Here is a 21,343-nt window from a genome sequence, read left to right as displayed (position 1 = left end):
ATGTGAAGCTGGGAGCTGAAATATGCTTTGAAAATTATACATCTTAACCTGTAGCAGTATTTTAAATTCTTGCAGTAGGAAGCCTAATGTGTGATGACTTTTCTTTCAATGCACTGTGTTTTAATAGGTAGGGATTTGAGATGGGCATTTTCTGTCCAGGTCCCATTTCAGTAGAACTGCCTGAATAAAGAGATAAATGTGTTGATAGCTCTAATGTAAAAGAAAGAGTACTAACTATGATCTGTTTGTCGCTCTTGTTTTTTTCTTTTGGTTCAGAGATTACAAAGGATATCTCAATGAAGATCCTGAATATGAAGACTGTATACGTTTGCGTTATACCCACCACAGCTGAATGTTGAGGATTCCGTTTTTATGAATAAGACCATGCAGACTTTTTCCACAAAAATGAAATCAAGTTAAATTAGTATGCTTTCAGATTAACATCCTAGTTGTGCAGGGTACTTCTAACATCTCAGATTGCACACAGGATGTTTTCTACCAGTGCATGTGTAATATGCTGCTCTTTGGTTTCAAATACAATGTATTTTCATTATGTTATCTTATGATACTGAAAAAGCTATCCAGAGTCATGTTAGAACTCCTTAACCCTAGATATCTATGCAGTAATTTGCTGGAATGAAATGAGACTAGTACCTCAATGATGCTGTTTGCTGCCTGACCCTTATGCAGGGAGCATCTTTGATTTTCTAAACCATGGGTAAAGTACAAGGCTCTATGATACATATACTATGTTACAAAAGCTTTGAAACTTATTAAAGGATTCCTAGATTTGTTCATTCATACTAGGTGGATTTTCACAAAGTGTGTGGTTGTTGATTTAAAATACTCGCTAATTTCAACAGTTTGAACAATAAATTTGCTTCATCTCCAAAGTCTCGTTTCCCTGAATTTGGAGTACTTTGGTTCCCTACATTTTCTAAAGATGACACATGACACTTCATATAGATGAGGAAAACCTAGAGGAAGCTTGAAACCTGAAAAATATTGAACTTAAATGACTGTTTAAGTTGTGATGTTGTCAGGTTTGGGGATTTGGTTTGTTTAGGATTTGGGGGCTGGGTTATATGCACTTATGTGTTTTGTTTCAGATTTAAAAAACAAGTTTTAGATTTAAATTAGTGATAAGCTTTGGGGTTTTATGATAATCAATAGAGTTGAACCAAATATTTCAGTGTTAGCTTGTATACCTGTCAGCAAGTGAAATAACAGGCAACCTTTTTCTGGTTTGAAGATGATGTTTTTGGCTGTAATAGTGGATTACTGAAGGGGAACTGGGTGCAACTTTCACTGAATTTCAGTGGTGGTGTTAAATCATTGTTGATATCTGCTACTGTACAGAATCCTGTAAAGGTATACGACTGCCTTCACTGCTGTGTCTTTTTATTAGTTTCCTAAGAACAAATTACATAAACTGCAAACAGGAGAATTAACAGAGAATAACATCTTATAAGAATAATGAAGTCTTGCTTAGCATGTTTTTCCATTGCTCTGTTTCTCAGCTTTACACTAGCTACAGATATAAATCAAAGCTTTTTTTCTGTAATATACTATATTACTGGGCAAGACTAAATGCTCTGTGTAGTTCTTGTGCTGTAGTGAACCATACCAAAGTTTTGAAGTACTCATTTGAAGTAGATCAAGTCCCTGGCATTTAGCCTACAAAAAATTATTTTCATCAGTATTAAAAATGTCAGTACCTGAACCTACTGAACTACTGGCCTGTACAGTTTAATGAATGTTGGACATTGCTCAGTGCCTTTCCCTTTAAGTAAGCTTGCTTATCTTTTTACTGACTTAGTGACATGGAAAATCACGTAGGGCTTCAATCTATGTTGATAACATTTTTTCATGTGATAAAATGTATTTTTATCAAAAATTGTATGCCTTCTATGAAGGTAAGATTGCTGATCCTAAGCTGAATGACTTTGCTTTACTTTTTACAGAGTAAATGAAAGTTGATGAAAGACTGCAATTTAACCTTATTAATGAAACAAGCAATCTATTTTAGTGATGATTATCAAAAAGGGAGTGTCATTACTTGTGTTTTTAAAAACTGTTTGGGATTTAGCTTTTTTGTCTGTGTAACTTTTAAGGAGGATAGCTGGCCGTGTTCTGTACAAGGAGTGGATTGGATTATGTATATGCTTTTCAGTGAATGCAAAGCCTGGCTAAGATTTCTGAATTCACTCTGAATGAGTAACAAGCAGAAAAAGATTAAGCCTTTAACATAACCTTTATTCTTTCAAATATAGTTGCTTAATGTCAAAAATGGTTTGCCTTGCAGAGAAGGACTGCTTTCTATGACCTAAATCTGATAATCTCATACTTTGCATTAGGTATAGTTGAAATGGATTTCCTAGATTTTTCTGTAGGTAAGTGACTGCTTTTGGGCTGAAAATGAAAATCTGCCTTTCTCTTGATTTCATACTTAAGCCTTCTCTATGAAGATGCTCTGAAGAAGAATACCACCTGTGATGCACTGTTAAAATAAAGGCTGAGACTTGCCGATAAAATTTATCATTGGAGGTAAAGGATTTAAATTATTTTGTCGCTGGAAAGGGGTGAAAGAAAAATATTGCTAATAACTGTGTATGTGCAACTTAGTTCTTCAGCACTCTTGCATACACTCTAAATACTCCTCACAGCCCTGACTTAAGAATAAGTCAGGGAAGATAGCACTGTGTCTCTGTAGATGCAAAGTTCGTCTAGTTAATTTGTGGAAGTGGCTGCATGAAGGCTGCTTTATTAGCCTAATGGACTTTAAGAGAAGCTTAGTACCGCTAACTGCTGCTTAGTGTTTGTGGAATACAGTTCGTACTGTACTCTGAAGACCAACCAAAAAACCAGAGGGGGGGGGAAGCCATTATTCCAAGAAAAGGGGATGGTAGCAGGCCACAAGTTAGAGGAGAAACATAATGTTTTTTCATTATGTTTCACCGCAACTTTATTTGCAAAAAACAACTTCATGGTGCTTCCAGTATGGGCTGGGAACATGCTTTTCTGTGGATTTCTACTCTTATCACAAAAAATGAGGCAAAAATACGATGAAGATGATGACAGAATGTTCAGCTGCTCATACAAAGTCTCTGCAGTACAGCACAGCACCTGGAGTAAAACAGTGGTGTTTGGACACTGCCTTAATAGAAGGATGCTGCGTACTTGGCAGTTCAGATTTGAATGGACACAGATGTCTCTTAAATTTATCTTAACGTTATCTAGCAGTGTTTCACTCTAGTAGAATGCAGATATATATTCATACTGCTTGAGCTGGAAATAAATGTTACCACACTTTGAAGAGCACGAGAAGGTGCTTCTGCTCTCTCTGTGTGCTAGTGGGGATGGCAGTCAGGTCGAAAGTCTTGTTTCAAGTGGCAGTGTGGCACATGGGATTATCTTTCAATGAAATGCAAAAACCAGTTCCTTGTCAAGGAGCATGTTCAGCTAGCCCTGAATCTGTCTTTAGAGAAGCTGACCAGGTAAATTCTTCAGTAGGATCTGTTTTTCTTTTCCTACTGAGGCTTGAACTTAAAAATAAGATAAGAACTTTGCCTACCTTTAAAGTAGATGTGCTCTAGAGAGCATACAGTGTAAACAACTAAACTAGAGCTATTATCTCTTAATGCAACTTGATTGTGCTTTTATATTAAGGTATTGATTCTTTAAAATGAAGCGAGCCTTGCATAGGCACAAAGTTACACTTGCCTGTTTCTTTCCATGGTTATGGACTTAATTTCCAAGGTCAGAAACAGCATGTGATAGTTTCTGCTTCCCTTCACCCCACTTCACCTCAGCCCCCTTTTGTGCCACGCACACTTTTCATTCTTCCTTTTCCTTTCTTTGTTTTTTTTGTAGTGTTTTTTTTTTGTTTCTCAACTTTTAGTTTTGTATCTATATCCCATATTTTTCAGTGGTGGCTATGACGACTGGAACAGAAACTGAGATGTGCTCTTGCAGTCTCCAGTCTGATTATATCACAAGTCTTGGAACTGCCCATAAATGCTGCTTCTGTCTTTGGCAGGATCAGTAAAGGTTAGCAGAGGGGAAAATTCAGCATACTTACCACAGGTAATGGAAGGAGGAGACCAAAGTTCGTTAGAAGATACTGCTGAAATTGACTTCTGAGTCAATTAATTTGCATCAGTCTCTTACAGAAGTAGCATACAATTAAATAAGAATTGTTTCGGCTGCAGTTTAACTACTTTCAGCTGCTGCTCTGGTAGTAGGCTGAGCAATCTTATTTCTAAAACATACTAACAGAGAATATTAGGAACAAGTTGTGACCCAGTAGGATTAACTTGTGCTTTTTCTACCTTTCTTCTCCACATCCATTTTTAGTATTCTTTTTTTTTCTCCTGGATAATATCTAATTATTTCTTGAGAGAACTTGTCTCGTGGGCTCTTGAAATGGGAAAATTTTCCTACTAATTTTAATTTTTTACTAATACACTTCCATAACTTCATCTAGGTTAAGCTAATAATAGTATCTTGGCTTGATGCGATACTCGTCAGGATTTATGTACTTCAGTTAACTTCTCTCTTAAATAGCTTATGTTATATAAATTAGATCCTGGACCACTGTTGCCTCTCTCCACGTTGAAAAAATGTGAGCACTTAGGTGCTCACAGAATTGTGTTATACCATTTATTGTACTCTACACAGAAATTTGTGTTCTTGTGTCCTGGTGGCAGTTTCCTGACCTTCCCCTGCTGCTTTTGCCTGTTAGCTATGCAATACTCTGCTGACAGTAGTCCAGCTTCCCTATTGCTAACTCCCTGGGATGTGTGCTGCATCCCGTAGTCTGCAAGAGCTGGGCGCTGTGGAGCAAGCTTTTTGCAGTTTGGGAGCTGTAGACAGTGAAACAAAATAGATGAAATCACGGTGCTGTGGTTTAAAAGAGAAAAATGGAGACTTCTGTTTTTTCTCATACGCTCCCTGCACCCCCTTGTAATGTCTCAAACACCACCACCCCCTCTTGAACATATGGAGGCTGGTATAAGCCCTAAGCAATTTGGTATCTGTCCCATTTCTGCCAGATAGGTATTCACTAGTTGATCCTAATTGGCACCCTTGGCAGCGGATTTAACAAAGGGGCCTGGCATCAACTGTGACCAGTGATGGGACTGCATCCTTTTCACACTGAGCTGAGATACAGCAGCGAGGCTGCGCGAGCAGTACAGCAGCAGCGCTGTTTGTTCCCCCTCAGTCCAGTCTCAGCTTGCCCCAGAATGATTCAAACTGTAGTGGTTTGTCAGGCTGGCTAAATAGCAGGGTAGTTTTATTTCCTTTTCAGCTGAATGTACAACAGAGGAAAATCTGCATTTGTTTTCTGCTTTCATATAGTAAAAGTAGTAGTGAACTTTGCCCTCTTGCTAGTAACTTCCTTACAGAGAAGATAACTTTAAAAAAAAAAAAAAGGCTTCTCCTTTTCCTTTTTTAAGTTAAATAGCAGCCAATAGCTATATAGCCACTTTGCAGCTTGTAATATCTCTGCTTTTCTGTAGTTCTTCAATGATGGTGGAGTCTGGGTATCCTTGTCATTACTAGCTAAGCATAAAGCAATTACAGTGTGTCAAGTCATATTTTTTGTTCCTTATCTGATTTCTTACAGGATCAATTCTTGATGCTGATAAAGTAGATTGAAAAAATAATGTATGCAGCTGTATAACAAAAGATGAACTTAATAGTCTCAAATCTTTTCCTTTAACATCTTGCTTTCAAAGATGGAGTGAAAGGAAGAGCACAATGTGATATGTACCTGGAAGTAGCTTTTGCAGCACGAACACTGAGTTAATTTTACTCTTGCTGTGCTATGAGTGGTGGTTAACTGGGGTTGGGGAAAGGTGTGTCTTCAATTATCTAATGTTTTCCCCAGTTAAAATGTTCATGTAACCAATATAATTATAGCTTTCACGTAATTGGTGTGTGTGTGGGGGGGATTCCTATTTCAGTATGTCTCGGTACTTCAGTTAATTTCCAGTCTCTGTCTGTACAGAGTTCTAATTAGGGGTCACCCAGCTCCTCAGAAGCCTTCTAAAATTCCTCGTAGATGCAATTAAAATAACACTGCCCCTAAATATATGTTAAGTTCTTAAGATTTTCTTGGGTCAGAGATCATGGAGTTCTTCGTAAGTTGCCCCAGTTCTGCAGTTTAGTCCCAGTTCTTTTTGATGTTTAAAACAATGCCACTAAAATCTCCCAAATATTTAAAATGGCACCCTGGCACTTAATTTTTGCTACACTTGATTGTATGTGACAGCCAGACATAGGTGCATAAAGTAGTTCTGCAGAATATAATCTGTGGTAGACTTGAAGGACAAATTTCTTTTACTTTTCAAGTCAGCTATTTTGCAAAGGGGAAGACATAAGTTAAAGGTGCAGCCTGTGTTGTGTGATTAATAGTCAGGCAAACCTCAACATCATGGGATCTTTCAGACTATATTGCTTGTGAATGTCATATGCCAGGCATTGTAAACTGAGGGAGGAGGAAATAGTAAGAAACACGGCAAACTTAATTTAGGAGATTTTATTCTGCAAACCCTATTTATGGGCCTGAAATAGTCAAGACGAGGACGAAGGATCCTGTATGTCGCTGAAGATCTCTGGGTTTATGATGGGTTAATAATTAAACAAGAACTAATAATTTCATATATTTGCCAAATAAAACAAAAAAGCAAGTGCTGGGCATGTATAAACAAAACTATCATCTGTAAATAATGAAACAGTCCTTCCACGCTAGTACTGATAAGGCTTCAGCCGGGTCACTGTGTCCAATTTCAGGGAACCATACTAGGAGGAAGATATTGACCATGTGGAGGGAGTCCAAGGAAAAGAAGCAGGAATGAAGTTTGGAAACATGACCCATGAGGAAAGATTGAAAATATTGGCTTGTTTAGTCTACAGCAGGGAAGACAGGGTGAGATGCGATAAGTCTCCAAATAAATAACTGGTAACTGCAAAGAGAATAGTAATGAACTCATCTTCATATTTACCAAAGAAAAAACAAAAAGCCTGAGGTTAAATTGGATGGCAATTTAGGCCACACATCAGGAAAAGCCTTCTGATTATACGAGTAAATAACCCCGGGAATGGATGGCCTCGGAGGATGACCAGACTTTTCAAGGGTGAGTTTAAGAACAGGGTTTGAGGTGGACTTCCAGGAACAGCTTGGATATAGTTTGTTCTTCCTGGAGGCAGGGGGGTAGGCTCTCAAAGCCTTTTCAGAACCACTTTATATGTTTTTCCACCTAAAGAAAAGATAAGTTTCCCAAGAATTCCTAACATTGGGGTTCAGCCTGTCATTAGCTTATTTATGAACATTACTGTAGACAAAAAACATATATTAGTTCTGACATCTGTCCAGATCCTTATAATATGTCCCTTATTCTGGTTTTTATATTTAACTATATTCTAATGTCATCTTAAAAAAAAAATATATATGGTGACACAAATGCTGATTAGGTAAGTCAGACCTGCATTTTGAATATACAGAGTAGGCTATTCTGTGTTTGGCTTACCAGCTATTACATGTACAAGCCAGAGGCGCTAGTAGATTTTGCTCGCAGTATCTGGGTACCTTCAAGAATCTGTCATTCACTTAATGTTGAAAAACTAGCATCTAACTTAAACCATCAGCTCTGTCGGGGGAAAGCCTCTGTACTAAAGGTAGAGAAAAGAGAGAAGAAAAAATAAAAAGTTTATCTACGTGTATGGAGGCTACTTACTTCAAAGAACAATTGAGAAAGGGGATGAACTGGAATGTTTAGCTTATAGCGCAGACCCTCAGGTGGTACGGTTAGCCTCTTAGGCTTGACAGGGGCTTATTCCTGATCTTAATTCCTCATGTGAAATACTATCACTCTGTCTCTTTCTAATTAAATTAAGGAAAATGTGATTATCAGTTTGTGAGGAGAAAAAGTCAAAAAGCAGCGATGTAATGTCTATTATTAATTCTAATACTTCATTATGATTAATTATGTGAGGGAGGCTGTATTCACTGGTAGTAAAATTGTCTCACTACATCTATATTTCTGATCTTTTAAGTGTATTGATGTTCAATAATGCAGGATTAATATTTCTTCCCCTAGCTCTGTGCCCAGTGTTAACTTTCTCCCTTTTACGATACGGAGTGCTGAATCTCAATTTTTGTGGAAGGTGTTCAAACTCTGCTGCTCCATGGCTGAGTTCAGCCCCTGCCCTCTGAATCTGTGCTTAGATTTTTTTTTTATCACTTCTGTATGTTAGCCAAAAAACCAAAAACATTACCTATTTCAAACTATGTGAATTTCAAAGAGATGCTTTCCTTTCTGCAGTGAAAATAACAGACAGCCAGTAACAGTCATCTTCCACATTAAAAAAGGAAAAAAAGAAAAATCCGCAGAAAGGCACCACAAAAGTAGACATATCGGTCTGCAGCAAAATGATATTTTTATAGTGGTAGCATCAAGTACAAAAGATAAACACAAAGTATATCACAAAGAATGACAGTCATCTTACCAAACTGGAATTTGACAAAACTCAGATATTTGCACTGACCTTTATTGTGATGCGTGTTACTTTCAGCTGGTCTCTCAGTAGATGTGTAGACATCCATGATTGTACAATCAGGACAGCGTGGGCGGTGTTTGAGTTTTTGTTGTTGTTTTAGTTTGGGTTTTTTTTGGTGAGGTGTTTTGTTCGTGTGTGTGTGTGGTTTTTTTTTTTTTTTTTTTTTAGCAGAACCTGAAGTTGCCCAACAAAACAGTAGGTATATCAAAACACTTCTTTGATTTTCTGTGTTTCTCTGTGATGGTATGTTGCCCGTTGCAGCGTTGTCCTCAGACTCAGCTGCTCTGAGCTTGTTTTGATAACTGCCTACAAGCCAATTTTTCATTCCTGCACTGCTGTTCTCATTTTTTGTATATGGACTCCAGGGATTATTGAACTCGAAGCTACTTTTTAAAGCAGGACTTGACTCCAAGCTGAACCTGAAAGACGGGAGCATGGTGACTGCTGCTTGAGGAGCCTGTCTAGAACCTCGTTTCACACTGTCGTCTTACTCCTGCTGCGCTCTGATAATGCAGTTCGCCAACTTATGTACAGAATCCAAAGAGAATACATTGTTGGGGTTTTTTGGCTTTTGTTTTTCAGCAGAATACAAAATGGAAGTGCACAGCTCTAATTTGAAAGCATTTTTAGGATTATTAGTAAAGAGGGTTATCACGGGTGAAAATTTGTAACCTAGAGTATCTTTAGCCATCACTTGATGAATCTAAGAGCTGGAGGCAATTTTCTTTTTAGCTTTATTTATTTATTTATTTTTTAACATCACCAACACACTTTGGAACTCCTTAAGGATAATAAATAATAGTGATGTTGCTTTACTTTTTTCTGGATAGTATTTTGCAGCTGACAGTTCAATAATGTATATGTATATTTTTAAATATAAAGGGCTTTTTTGAAGACTCGTCTTTCAGCCTCTCATGACTTAATTCCAATACTGATTCCTTTCAGTTCACTTTTGTGATGTGTGAGAGTTGCAAAACGAAACTGGACTTCCTGATTAGTTATACCTTGGCTATATGGCATGAACTGTGGAGCTGCTGAGAAAAAGAAACAAAGTGGTGATTTCTTCTGAGGCCAAGAAATAGACCAACTATGGGTTTGCATTTTTGAGCTTAATGCGTTAACTTGTAGCCTGTGAGTCTTATCCTGCTTTCCACTTAGCTCAGTGGCAAATTATCATCTTTGTCTGCTGTCTTTCTCCCAAAGCCACTATTCAGAGTGTGAATCCAAAATATTTTTGTAGGATGTCAAAGCAAACTGACCTAGGAGTCACTAGCAGTAACTGAATTTTTAAATAGCTTCCATCATAACAGTGGAGGGGAATAGAAAAGTAATGATGCCGGAACAAAATGAAAGGTATTTTCATGCAAATGCAGATAATGGAAAAAAAGAAGAGAAGGGAAAAGAAATACAGAGTATGCATAGTCTTTATTGCAAGATTGCCTCTTTAAGTGAATGGTTTTAGAGTGACAAGAGGCCAAAATAATTTATAGGGGTAATAAAATACCAAGCAAGCTTTATATAGCCTTGTAATAATATGCTTAACATATTATCAGTTTAAAGTTATTTTAAAATTATTTCTTATGGAATAAGAATCACTTTGAAAAAAATACATTATTCCCTTCAAAAGAGTCATTTAAAAATTTTATAGTGGTAGCTAGTAGTATCTTTCTTGCTGATCTGTCAGTATTTTCATGTATTACACCTGATTTTATCATTAGAGGAGTGTTACAGTGTGTTTTGGGGGGTTTTATTTGTGGGTTTTTTTTGTTTTTTGTTTTTTTTTTTTTGCTTGGGGGAGGAGGAAAGAGGATTGATTCGAAATCTACAGTGAATGCAAAATAAGAATAATAACATACTAAGCTGAAACCCTAGATTACCATGATGGTATCCTAACAGAGGGAAGAAAATGAATTCCAATTTTGGTGTTGAAGGGCAGAGCTGTAAGGTTAACAAAGAAGAGAGGGAGGGGGGAAAGAAACAACGTAATAAATCCTTTCAGACTAGAAATCTGCCATTTTTTGCTTCTGAAGTGAAGATTGTAGTTCTTGTCTTTCAAAAGTAAAGCTATACCAATGTTCTCTAATATCAGCTAATTGGGACTATTAGGGAAGTTAAGGGGTTTTTGCATAGAATAGCATTCTTGCTGAAAGCATTAACTGGGCGCTAGCAGTTGATCACAACTCAGCAGTATTATTACTGAGGAAGAAGAGGCAGTTTTTTAAGCAGACAAATCTTAGGCTGTTAGAGATTTTCCAAAGTTAAGAAGTGATGCTTGCTTTTGCTGAGCTTAGTAGAAAGTCCATGTACATCTGGAAGAACTGCTATTTGCTTTCAGTAAGATGCTCCACTTAATCAGCAGGCTGTTGAATTCTGTATTAAGTCCAGTTTTCTACTAGTTTTAATGCCATGATTAAATGGCTAATACTACAGCCATGGAATAGCTGCCGTGCATTGTATTAACTCAGAGGTGACAGAGGGGAGCGTGCTACAAAGGGTGCATCAGGGAGAATGAATTTTTGTAGCTGCTGATAAGATATTCATAACTTGACCAGGAGTTTATACTTTGGAAATCAGGAATGACATAATAAATCAGTACCATACAATAGTAAGTACAAATAAAAAGGCTAGACAGGTGGAGATACAGGTGCAATCAAGGAGAGTCAGTTCTTATGTTCAAATAAAGATATCTTTCATTACTGAAGTTCTTGGGAATTTAAGGCCAGTAGCAGGTTAGTAAGGATCTGAGGGAAGAACAGTGATTGCTGATAGGTCTGAAATAATCTGACTGCTGTTTATGGCTTCCTACTGGATATTTTTCCTAATGACAATGATATTAAAACTTACTGCCTGCAGCTCATCTGTATCTCCTGTTTGGAGAGACAACAGTGTAACATCCTTCATCCTACCTATTCTGCAGATAAAGCTTATTAATAAATAAAAGCTAGACCCACCGTGCCTCTAACCTGCCTTGCAAAAGAAAAGAACAAGTTTAACTTTGTTATTAGCTTCTTCTCTGGCTTTAAGATGGGCAGTTAGGACTGAAGCTGAAACTTAATCCAAGCATTCTCCGCGCAGCACAGTTGAGTTAATGAAAAATTGCTTTACTTTAAGTTCTGTATCAAAACGACTGACCTTGAAACTTGTTAGAAATATCAAACCAAATATGAGTTTCTTCATCTTCTGAAAATACTGTCTCCATTTCACAAATGGATAAATAGAAGCAACTCTTACCATTATCTTCCTTGAAAGGATGGTGAATCAGGACAGGATAGTATGTAAGATCTTAAAGTATGATGTTCTGCCTTGCTGCATAACAGCAGGGAATAAAACATAGGTAAGTCAAGAAAGAGCTCTTACTCTATTTTTATTTTGCTTATGTATTGCTAGGAGTATGAGAGTTTGTTCTGCCCTTGGTGTCTCTATTCATTACCATGTAACTTGCTTTCCCCTGTGATTAAATAATAAGATCAGGACCTAACTTTAAAATGGAATATAACAAATGATGAAAAAGCAGAGGTAAGATGGATGATGGAAGTGTTATCAGGGGCTTCTGGGACTCTTCAACTGGCTTGTAAATCCTGAAACAGAAAAGAGGTGGAATGGCCCAGTTCCGTCCTCTCCCCCACTTCTTCACCTCTCCCTCCCAGCCATATTTGCTAAGCTGTGAAATGTTGCAGTGCTATACAATTCACTGACAAAAATTGGTATACGAAAACATTTGCATAGTCTTTGTTCATTGCTATGCAAAACATGATTTATTGAAGGTTGTAGCTTGATGAGTTAGCACCTGAATGTATGAGCACTACTTTTCCACAATAAAAGGAGGCTGTACTTGTCTTTATCCACTTTTAAGTTGAGTCATTTCCTATAAATACACCAAACATAATGAGGATTTAGGCATGAAACAGTCTGTACTAGCATTTTAGGAACTAATTTTGTATTTTTTGTACACTTGAAATACATGCCAGGCTAATCTTAGAATGCTGCTTAAAGCTTAGCAAGGTCAAATAAGTGCTTTGTGCAGGCACACACATAAGTTGTATTTAACTTTTCATTAACTTTTCAGTGTGGTAAGAAATATGCATAATTCATGTCCCTGCTGTTTTTACTGTAACCATATGATAAATGAATAGGAAAGTGGAAAAAAGATGAGATTGGTGAAGCTTTGTCATGTATGCCTACTACTGAGAAACCACAAAGACTGCCAACTCAAAAAGCATGCCACTGTATAGCTTCATTTTTATGCAGATCCCAGTAAGTTATATAATTAAAAGAATATTAATCTCTACTAAGTATATCTAATTGAACACCCCCTTATAATTGTAGAACTTTGTAATAATTACTACTTTAGTATAGATTTTCTGATTAATATATGCCATTGCAGTTCATTAAGTAATGTGCATATATATATACACACACACACACACACACATATATATATAGAGAGAGAGAGAGCGCCTTTGAAAAGTTTTAAGGAATGGCTGACGATTTGCTTGTGTCTTTTTGCTGTGCTGTGAAAGATGGTTGCTTTTCCCTTATGGGTATACTGTTGTCCTGAGCAATTCATCAACCTGTTTCCAAATATTGTGTCTTCATAGCTGGGCTTGCTTTCTTTGGTCTTACATAACTGAACATAGAATTTAGAGTGCCTTCTGTGCTTATTTTTAGATTATAAGACAGTTGCACTATCTGGGAAGATACTGCTTTTCACTGTCCTAGTTGATTCACTACACTCATCTCAACCTATTACGTTTGCCTTACTGCAGAAACTCCTGCATGTTCCTTACTGAAGCTCCCAGAAGATTGAATCAAATATGTATTTTTAATTTTGCCCATTGCTGAAGGCTAAATGCAGAAATAACTAATGAGCATTGGTGTACCAAGAAATAAACCAGAAATAGTAGAAAACTTAAACAGGGAACAATGAGAATTTCATTCAGAAGATGCACCATTGGTTGCCTTGCTGCAGTGTTAATGTGATAGTCCATCTCTGTGCTTCCTAATCTGTGAAAATACCTGCTTCCTTTCTTACTCCTGTTTCCCTGATTTCTCTACTGGTTAATTAGAGAGCATAATGGAAGTGCTGTGTTGGGGGAGAAAGTCAACCTGTCCATTCTTGGGAGAAAACCAAGTAATCAAACTGCAAACAGAAGGATTTATCAAAGATCCAGGGGCTTTGTAACACTACCAGTCATCCTGTAGAGCTGTCTTATCCAAGCCATCACAGAAGGACAGGCGGACCATCCATCACTTCGCCAGGGGAGTGACCATCCATCACTCCCTTTCCAACATTGCTCCCCCCCCCCCCGCCCCCAAGTTCTCCAGTTCATTCCTGCTGCTATTATCCAAGCTTTCTAGACATAATTAGGACTTCAAGCTCAAGAAATATGCCACACTAGAATTTCTTTCTCTGCTATTCAGTCAGAACATCTTTATTTCGTTGTGATATATAAATTGTGTTGTAATAGGCAAAAGTAATCTTTGCCTCGTTGGATAGCGTTTGTAAACGAGGCTAGAACGTGTGTCAGCCCAGAAGCAGTAGCAGGACTAGCAGTGAGGCTTCACATAGGCGTTGCAAAGAAACCTGAAGCACGCAAGCTCTATCTTAAGAGAATGACACTTCTCCTGATGACTTGTTTGTGGTAGGGTATCACATTCACATAAGAAAAAGCTTAAACCATCTCCAAGGGGAAAATTAATCTTAAATTCCTTGGAGAGGGGGAGCAGGGGCAAGATTGGGAGGAATATTTTTGTGTAATGTATTAGCATTCTGTGTCAAACTTGCTTGACTTCTGTGTCAAACTTCTTGCTATCCCCAAGCTAGTTTTGATCCAGTTATGACCAGAAAATACTGGCAATGAGGCGGGATCTCCAGCATTAGTAAGTTTGGAGAAAGGTCACTCTAGAAGAGCATTTGAGAAGAAAACTCACAGATATGTTGATCCATGCAAGATGATTCGTTAAAAGCCGTGTTAAATTGAGAGAGACTGTGGCTTGGATGCTTTTTTGTTTTTGTTTTTCAGCAAATTGTTGCTGCTGACAGTGGCTAGGTTTAAAATTTTAAATTAAAAAGTCTTCAAAGTTTGGTGATGGGAATGAGAACAATCTGACAAATCTGATAGAGTGTAATTGAAGTGGTGAAGGAAAGGAGGAGAGACTAATTTGATTTGTCTCTATGGGATGCTCAAACTTTACTCATACAGAACCTTTTTGGTTTTTTTCTTCTCTCATCTCAGTAATCTGCTGACACTATATGCTGATGCAAATACGATCAGAATTTATTGTCTGGGGGAGAAATTCCAAGTAGTTATTAAACCAGTAAACTGAGGATTTTTTTTTTTTTTAACCTAAAAGCCCCAGATCAATATAAACCACTATATTGCTGAAATGCTACTAGAAAACAAAAAGCTGAATGAAAAGCAAGGAAAAAAGGCTTGTGCTTTTTCCCATCCATAATGCATTCCATATCCACGTTTTTCCTTCCTGCTGTTTGCACTCATCACTGAAATACATGTCCAAGATTGTTAGTCAGGTGTATGGATCTATTCATAAAATAACTGAAGAGACTGATGCTATTAAGGTTCTGAATTTAGGTGGGTAGTCACCATAAACTCATATATAGATAAAGGAAAGATGCAGATGTCTCCAAAAGGTGATACTTAAGAGATCTTAGGAGACCTGGAATGTAATCTTGGAGGTACCTATTTCTCTTTTGACCACCCCCCACCACACCCCCTGTCTTGTAGGTGTGTGCATGTATATACATATGCATTTGTACACATATATATGGAGTCCAGGAGGAGTGCTCCAAAATTCAGCATAATAGTTGAGCATAATCAATGTAAGTCTATCTAATCGTGTTGATACATTAAATGTGCAGGCAAGACCCCGGTAAGAACCCACCCTTTAAGAATTAAAAGCTGCAGGTGAGATAACATACAAATGTTGTGGCTGTGCGCACTAACAATATGGAATAGCTCACTGCAGTCGCTTCTGTGCGTAATTAGCTATTGAGACAGCATATCGTATTAAGTATGCAGGTAATTGTGGGATTAATTTGCAAGTGGGCTTGGACGTACCTGAGTCCTTCCGCGTCTGACAGGAATGGTTACGCTTGTCTCGCCACAGAGCTCGTTTGTAACAATTACTGGGAGACTCAGAGTTACTATTTATAGAATGCTTTTGTGAAATAAGTAGCCTGTTGATTAGCAGAAGTTTTGGCCAGAAACTGAAAAAGTGAAAGAGCAGACTTCAATGTCCATAAATTGCAGAGCAGTTAAACAACAACGTTGACTTCCTTTGCGGTGACGTTGATTCTCGTGAGTGAAACCAAGGGCTTTCGGATTGTTTATCCTGGCATCTGTGACTTAAAGCAATCACTTACTTAAAACACATGTTGGCAGATTTGCCTTGCCCATGTGCTATCTGTTTTTTATTAAGAATTTAAATAGAAAAGATGAGTGGGCTTCCCAACAAAACAGTATGAATGTAATTGGCATCCTTCAATCTGAGTAAGATATTTTAAAATATGTTATTATTCACAAAGCAAATGAATGGTTCTTACTCAAACAGTAGCATGCTAAGCCCGGTATTTATAAATGACCATTGGGACTGTTTCTAGATTGTGTATTTACCCTGCTAAATCAGTCTTTATTCACAGCAAGAGTTTTGTGTTACTGATGCATATTTTTTTTTATGGAACATTGTGTAATATTTGTTTTATGAATTTTTACTGAAATCATAGATGACAACCGGCTTTTACATCAATGAGACTCTTTTCCCTTGGGAAACTGCTGTAGAAGGGAAGGACTGACTTTTGAATTTATGGGAAAGTTGAATCGAGTTTGCTGATAGCTTGTTTTTTGGTATTGACCTTTAGATTGCCTTGCGTCTTTATGGCTTTTTTTGGATTTTACTCTTACTTCTGAGATGACCCACATCCCATGTCCAAAAACTTAATTATCTTCCGCATTCAAAATCTTTGTAACTAGCTCTAAGGCTTATGCAAACTGTTGCCTATTTCACTCTATTGATGTTTTCCTCAGAACAGAAAGTCAAATAGGTTGGAAAATCTAAAGGAAAGAATTATGTCAGAGGAGATTATTTGTGCTTATGACTAGCATCCTCAAAATACAGCTGAAAGTTATCTTTTTTCTGAACTGTAAACTGTGTTACTATGATATATTCAATAACACTCAATAGTGCATTGAATAGTAGTACTCAGCAGTACACTGTCTTTTGTTCCTTACATTATAACGTTTTCTTCAACACTGCATTCATTCATTCATTCATTCATTCATTTTCTTTCATATACATTCTTGTGAACAGAAAGATTGCTACAAAATACGTAAGTGGGTTCTTCAAGAGATGCCATTTTTATTAAAAATTTTAATTTTTCTAACTGACTTCTCACAGTGATCTGTAGAATGGATATTGCCTTTTTTTTTTTTTTTTAATTTATGCTTGCTGCATAAATTAAGAGGACTGCCTGAATGTGTTGCAAAAGGTCCGAATATTGCAGAAAACTTTCTTACAATTTACTCCATGCATGTAAAATACTTTAGTGATTGCTAATCAGTTCAGGAATAATTTAATTTTTAAAAAGTTCTTCTGCTCCCATTTATATAAATGTATTTAGCAGATTAATTTAAGAGAAGACAAGTTAGATTATGCATCTGGAAAACTAGCCTGTGATCCTTTCATAGACTGTGCAAACATAACAGTATGTACTCACTCTTGGCAATACTCTTGCAACCTACTTTTTTTTTGTTGTGGTGGTGGTTTGTGTGTTTTTGTTCGGGCTTGTTGTTTATTGGGTTTTTTGGTTTGTTTTTAGATTAGAAGCATTGCGGACACCTCTACCAGGTTTTAATCTCCACAGGAATTGTCCTTTTATGTTGCTTCTGACCAAGTGCTTCAGGTGCAAGATCATCAACTTCTATGTCAAGTTTAACAAGTTACTTCACAATGTGAGATTTTTATTTATTTATTGCCAGGGAAGCTCCATGTTTCTTTTATAGATAAATCAATAGGTAACTTCTAATCATTCTTATTTCTAGCCAAGGTTGCTATTGCCAACAAGGTCAGCAATTCAGCAGGGCATGATGTCTCGCCTACACAATTGTTCATGACATCAGGTGGAGGTTAAGTCCATCTACCATCTGCCTCACTGAAGCTGGGCCTTTTCAAGGGCACTTCATGCATGCACAGATGTAACGTGTATTTTGCAGTTTGCTCCAGCTATTTTTGCTTTGATGCTGACTTAGAGCTTTGAAATAACAGCTGTGGAATAGCCCAGTGTGTCCGAGAATCCTCTGGTCAAACTCTTCTTTTTACAAAGCGATGGTCAAAGTTTAGTTATTTGCTAGTCTTCTCCTGCAGTGTATGTGACATTCAAATGTTAAATGCGAAAAGCAACTTCGTCATGCAGAACTTTAACTGGTTGGCTGATATATGACTTCATGGCAGTTCTGAGAATGTATTAATTCTCCCAGCCTTAGTCTGTCATTACTTGTGCTCTTAAAAGCGATAGAGATTTAGGAGTGGTTGGCTCTTGCCTGTGATATAAGGATGTGAAATTACTGCAGATCGTGTTGGTAATTCACAAGGATATCCTTTCTACTCTGTCAGAAACTGGAGTTAGGCCACAACTTGGTGGAATAAGATGCCATGAAAATTTTCTTAGTAGCAATATAAGACTGGGTCTGAATGTTCTGATAACTGAACGTCTGACTTTGTTATGAAAGGGTAGGACTTTATGCCCGTGAGCCAAATACTCATCTGCCAAATGTTATTCCTAGTCCTCGTGTTTCATAAAGCCCTTTACTATTGTATAATGAACCCTTGTACAACATTTCCTCTTGCTTTACTAAAAAAGGTGACAGATTTTATGATTGCACTTTACTGTCTTAATCTACGTACTACTACATTTCTGACAGATAAAGTTTTTTTCAATCCTTTGTATTGCCATTTGGGCAACTTCACAGGTAAACTCTGGAAATGCATAAGGATTCTTTGAAGTGGAAGATGTCATGTATGTTTAAGTTATCATAGCATAGTTCTATGCTTTGTATACCTACATCTGTTTTAGAAATGTCATAAAAGACCCTGAAATATGAAGAACAGCTATTTCATTCTAATGTAATTATAGCCAGACTATAAGCTCTTGAATTGGCATCCTTTATTCCTTTCCTTTTGAAGTTTCCTTGAAATTCTTTCTCTATTTTGTTAAGTGTGGAAATTAAGCGAAGTTGAAATCTAGGAAGAACTGTCTGACGAGTGTAATTCGCTATTAGATTATTTAAACTTAAGTTATATGTAGTGTCAAAGTAGTGACCGCATGATCTCTGCTCCTTTATGTTCTCTTGACAAAGTAGATTACCTCCACGATGCACACATTCCCTTATTAACCAGGGAGACAAGGAGGATTTAAAGGAATACCTAAATCTCTCATATGAGAGAACACATAATGAATTTAGGAAAAAAGCATAATGGGAATTTGGTCCTAAGCTCCAAAACAAATTGGGAAGCCTTTAATTATTGTAGATTAGTTGAAGCCTTTATTATTAACAGCATGTTTTATTTTCCATTTTGTAGTATTTTTAAAACCTTCATGTAAGAGTTATAGGTTCCAGGAAATGCTGTAGTAAAAGGAAGATCTCCAAAGAAAAGAGAAGAGGTGCAGAGGTACCTTGGAGACCTCTGTCATGATGGTAGACTATATTTATTTATTTATTTATATATTTTTATCTATCTATCTATCTATATAAAGAAAGAAAAAAAAAGTTGGTTAGCTTCTAAAACTGCAAGTAACTTAAGAAATTATATTTGCCTGTTTTCATGGGAAAAGATTTTCATGGGCAGAGGATATTAAAATGAAGGAAGTCTCCCAAGCTTTCATTCTTGCCGTGCACTTTTGCTATTCCACCATCATTTAAAAATCGCTCATAAGATGGTGGGCGCCAAATATCTTAGGCTGGAGAGGAGGCCAGGAAAGTAATAATTAGTTTGTGTTGCTCTGGGGTTATTAGTCCCACATGCAGTAGTTGACTAGCTGTAGATGGTATAATGTGTCCAGTCAGACTCTCAGATACTGTCCTCTAGTGTAACATTTAAACCTAGGGCATTGCACCATGATCCTTAGGCTTTCATAAGGCGAGGCAGCGTGTGGAATTTTATGTCTATGCGAAAATAGTCTGTAGGATGTAATGGTTTCTATGCAGTGCAGAATTAGCAGTCAGATATGTGTTTGTCTGATGCAGTAAGAATGCGCATCTAATGCTTTTCAACTGGTACTCCAATCATCTGCTGTAAATGATTAATAAGCACAAGCTGAAAATAGCACCGGATTTACCTAATGTTTGCATGATTATTTTTGTAAACATTTCATTCGGGCTTTCTCTGCCATCTTTCTAAGCATTGTCAAAACAGAAACGTTGCTATTCTTGATTAGTTTTTCTCAGTTTCTTTGATCTTTATGAGGACACAGAGATGTAGCAGGGGAAAGCATAAGAAATGTTGATTCTCACTTGACAGTAAGCGTGTGGTTTAAGATCATATGAGAAACCTAATCTAGATATTTCTAGAGTATTTACAGGTTTTTAAATCTTTCTAGAGCTAGTAATTAACCTTTGTGAAAACTATGAGTTTGTATTTCGCTAAATAGCGTGTGTGAAAAGCACTAAAAAAAAAATACCGTCACAGCTTCTCCTAGTTTTAAATGCTATAAATCGTTTCAAAAGACGTGGAAGGATTTGTACTTTTGTTCTGTTGGCTGTCCTACTTTTTTGTAAGTCCTTGCTGGGCTAAGGTTAAGACTGGAATTTAAATGGTGTTGAGAAAGTAGCCAAGACAGTAATCAGAATATAATTACCAGTGTATCATCTCTCAGACAACAAGGGCTGGCCGGTGGTATTCACCAATACAAGAAGATGGAAGATTTCCAGTTTTCAGCATGAAAGGCTAGCGCTGCTAGCTTTGGTGGTCTATGTGTGTTACGTGATGTGTGCCAGTCCTTTACACTGAGCAAACCCCTGTCGTCTACCACGACCTTTTCTGCTCTTCAAAACCCCCTCTGTTTCAGTTGAGCTTGGCAGACATTCGCTCCTCTGGAAAGATTATGCGGCACAGCAGAATGGGTCATGAACTTCATTTTGTCGTTTATATCTTTCTCTATAAAACCCAGAAGGTTTGGTTAAATACCCACCATTAACTACTCTTGAAAATGTTTCAAAGAGGGTATCTTCTTTTTTTGGCAACGTTTTGATGAGCGGATCCTCAAATGTTAAGTTTATTTTTTGACTAATTTGCTAATAAGGAGTGTTAGTTTCCCAGGGTATTTGATGTATGTAATGTGTATTTCATGCTCCTTCATCTGTAATGTAAAAATACTCCCCCACCGCCGCACCCCACAGCGGGCGCGATACCCCGGAGCTGGCTGCTCCATCCTTCCAAAGCAGCCACTGTTCCTTCCCGTGTGTGTTTTTGAGAATACTGAATGAAAACTAGGAGTATTATTTAAAAAAAAAAGGGGGGGGGAGGAAGGAGGGGGGAATCCTTTTCTACTCCTGGAGGGGGTCCGATCCCCTCTGCCACCGCCAGCACGGGCGGGGCCGCCCCGGGGGCGCCGCGGCGCGGCCGCTGCCCGCTGAGGGGAGCCCCAGCCCCGCCGGGGCCGGCGCTCCGCGGGGAGGGGGAAGGCGCTGCCCGCCCGCCCGTCCCCCGGGGCTCGCCCGCTGGCCGCGGCCCCGCCGAGGCTGACGGAGCGCAGCGCCGCGCC

The 21,343-nt window shown here is 37.8% G+C and overlaps 1 protein-coding gene across 3 annotated transcripts in view; it reads left to right on the top strand.

The window, feature by feature from the left end:
• IARS1 (isoleucyl-tRNA synthetase 1) overlaps positions 1-389 on the top strand; it is a 108,007-nt gene extending 107,618 nt beyond the window's left edge. For all 3 annotated transcript variants that reach the window (XM_068907456.1, XM_068907457.1, XM_068907455.1), the window contains exon 35: positions 277-389. In XM_068907456.1, the coding sequence (XP_068763557.1) occupies positions 277-359 (83 nt within the window). In that variant the 3' untranslated portion in view covers positions 360-389. The remainder of the gene's footprint in view (positions 1-276) is intronic.
• The last annotated feature ends 20,954 nt before the right edge of the window (positions 390-21,343 follow it).

Source organism: Struthio camelus, chromosome 14 (assembly GCF_040807025.1).
Source record: "Struthio camelus isolate bStrCam1 chromosome 14, bStrCam1.hap1, whole genome shotgun sequence".
In the NCBI taxonomy this organism is placed as follows: Eukaryota; Metazoa; Chordata; class Aves; order Struthioniformes; family Struthionidae; genus Struthio; species Struthio camelus.
This window is presented reverse-complemented; position numbering and strand designations above follow the sequence as displayed.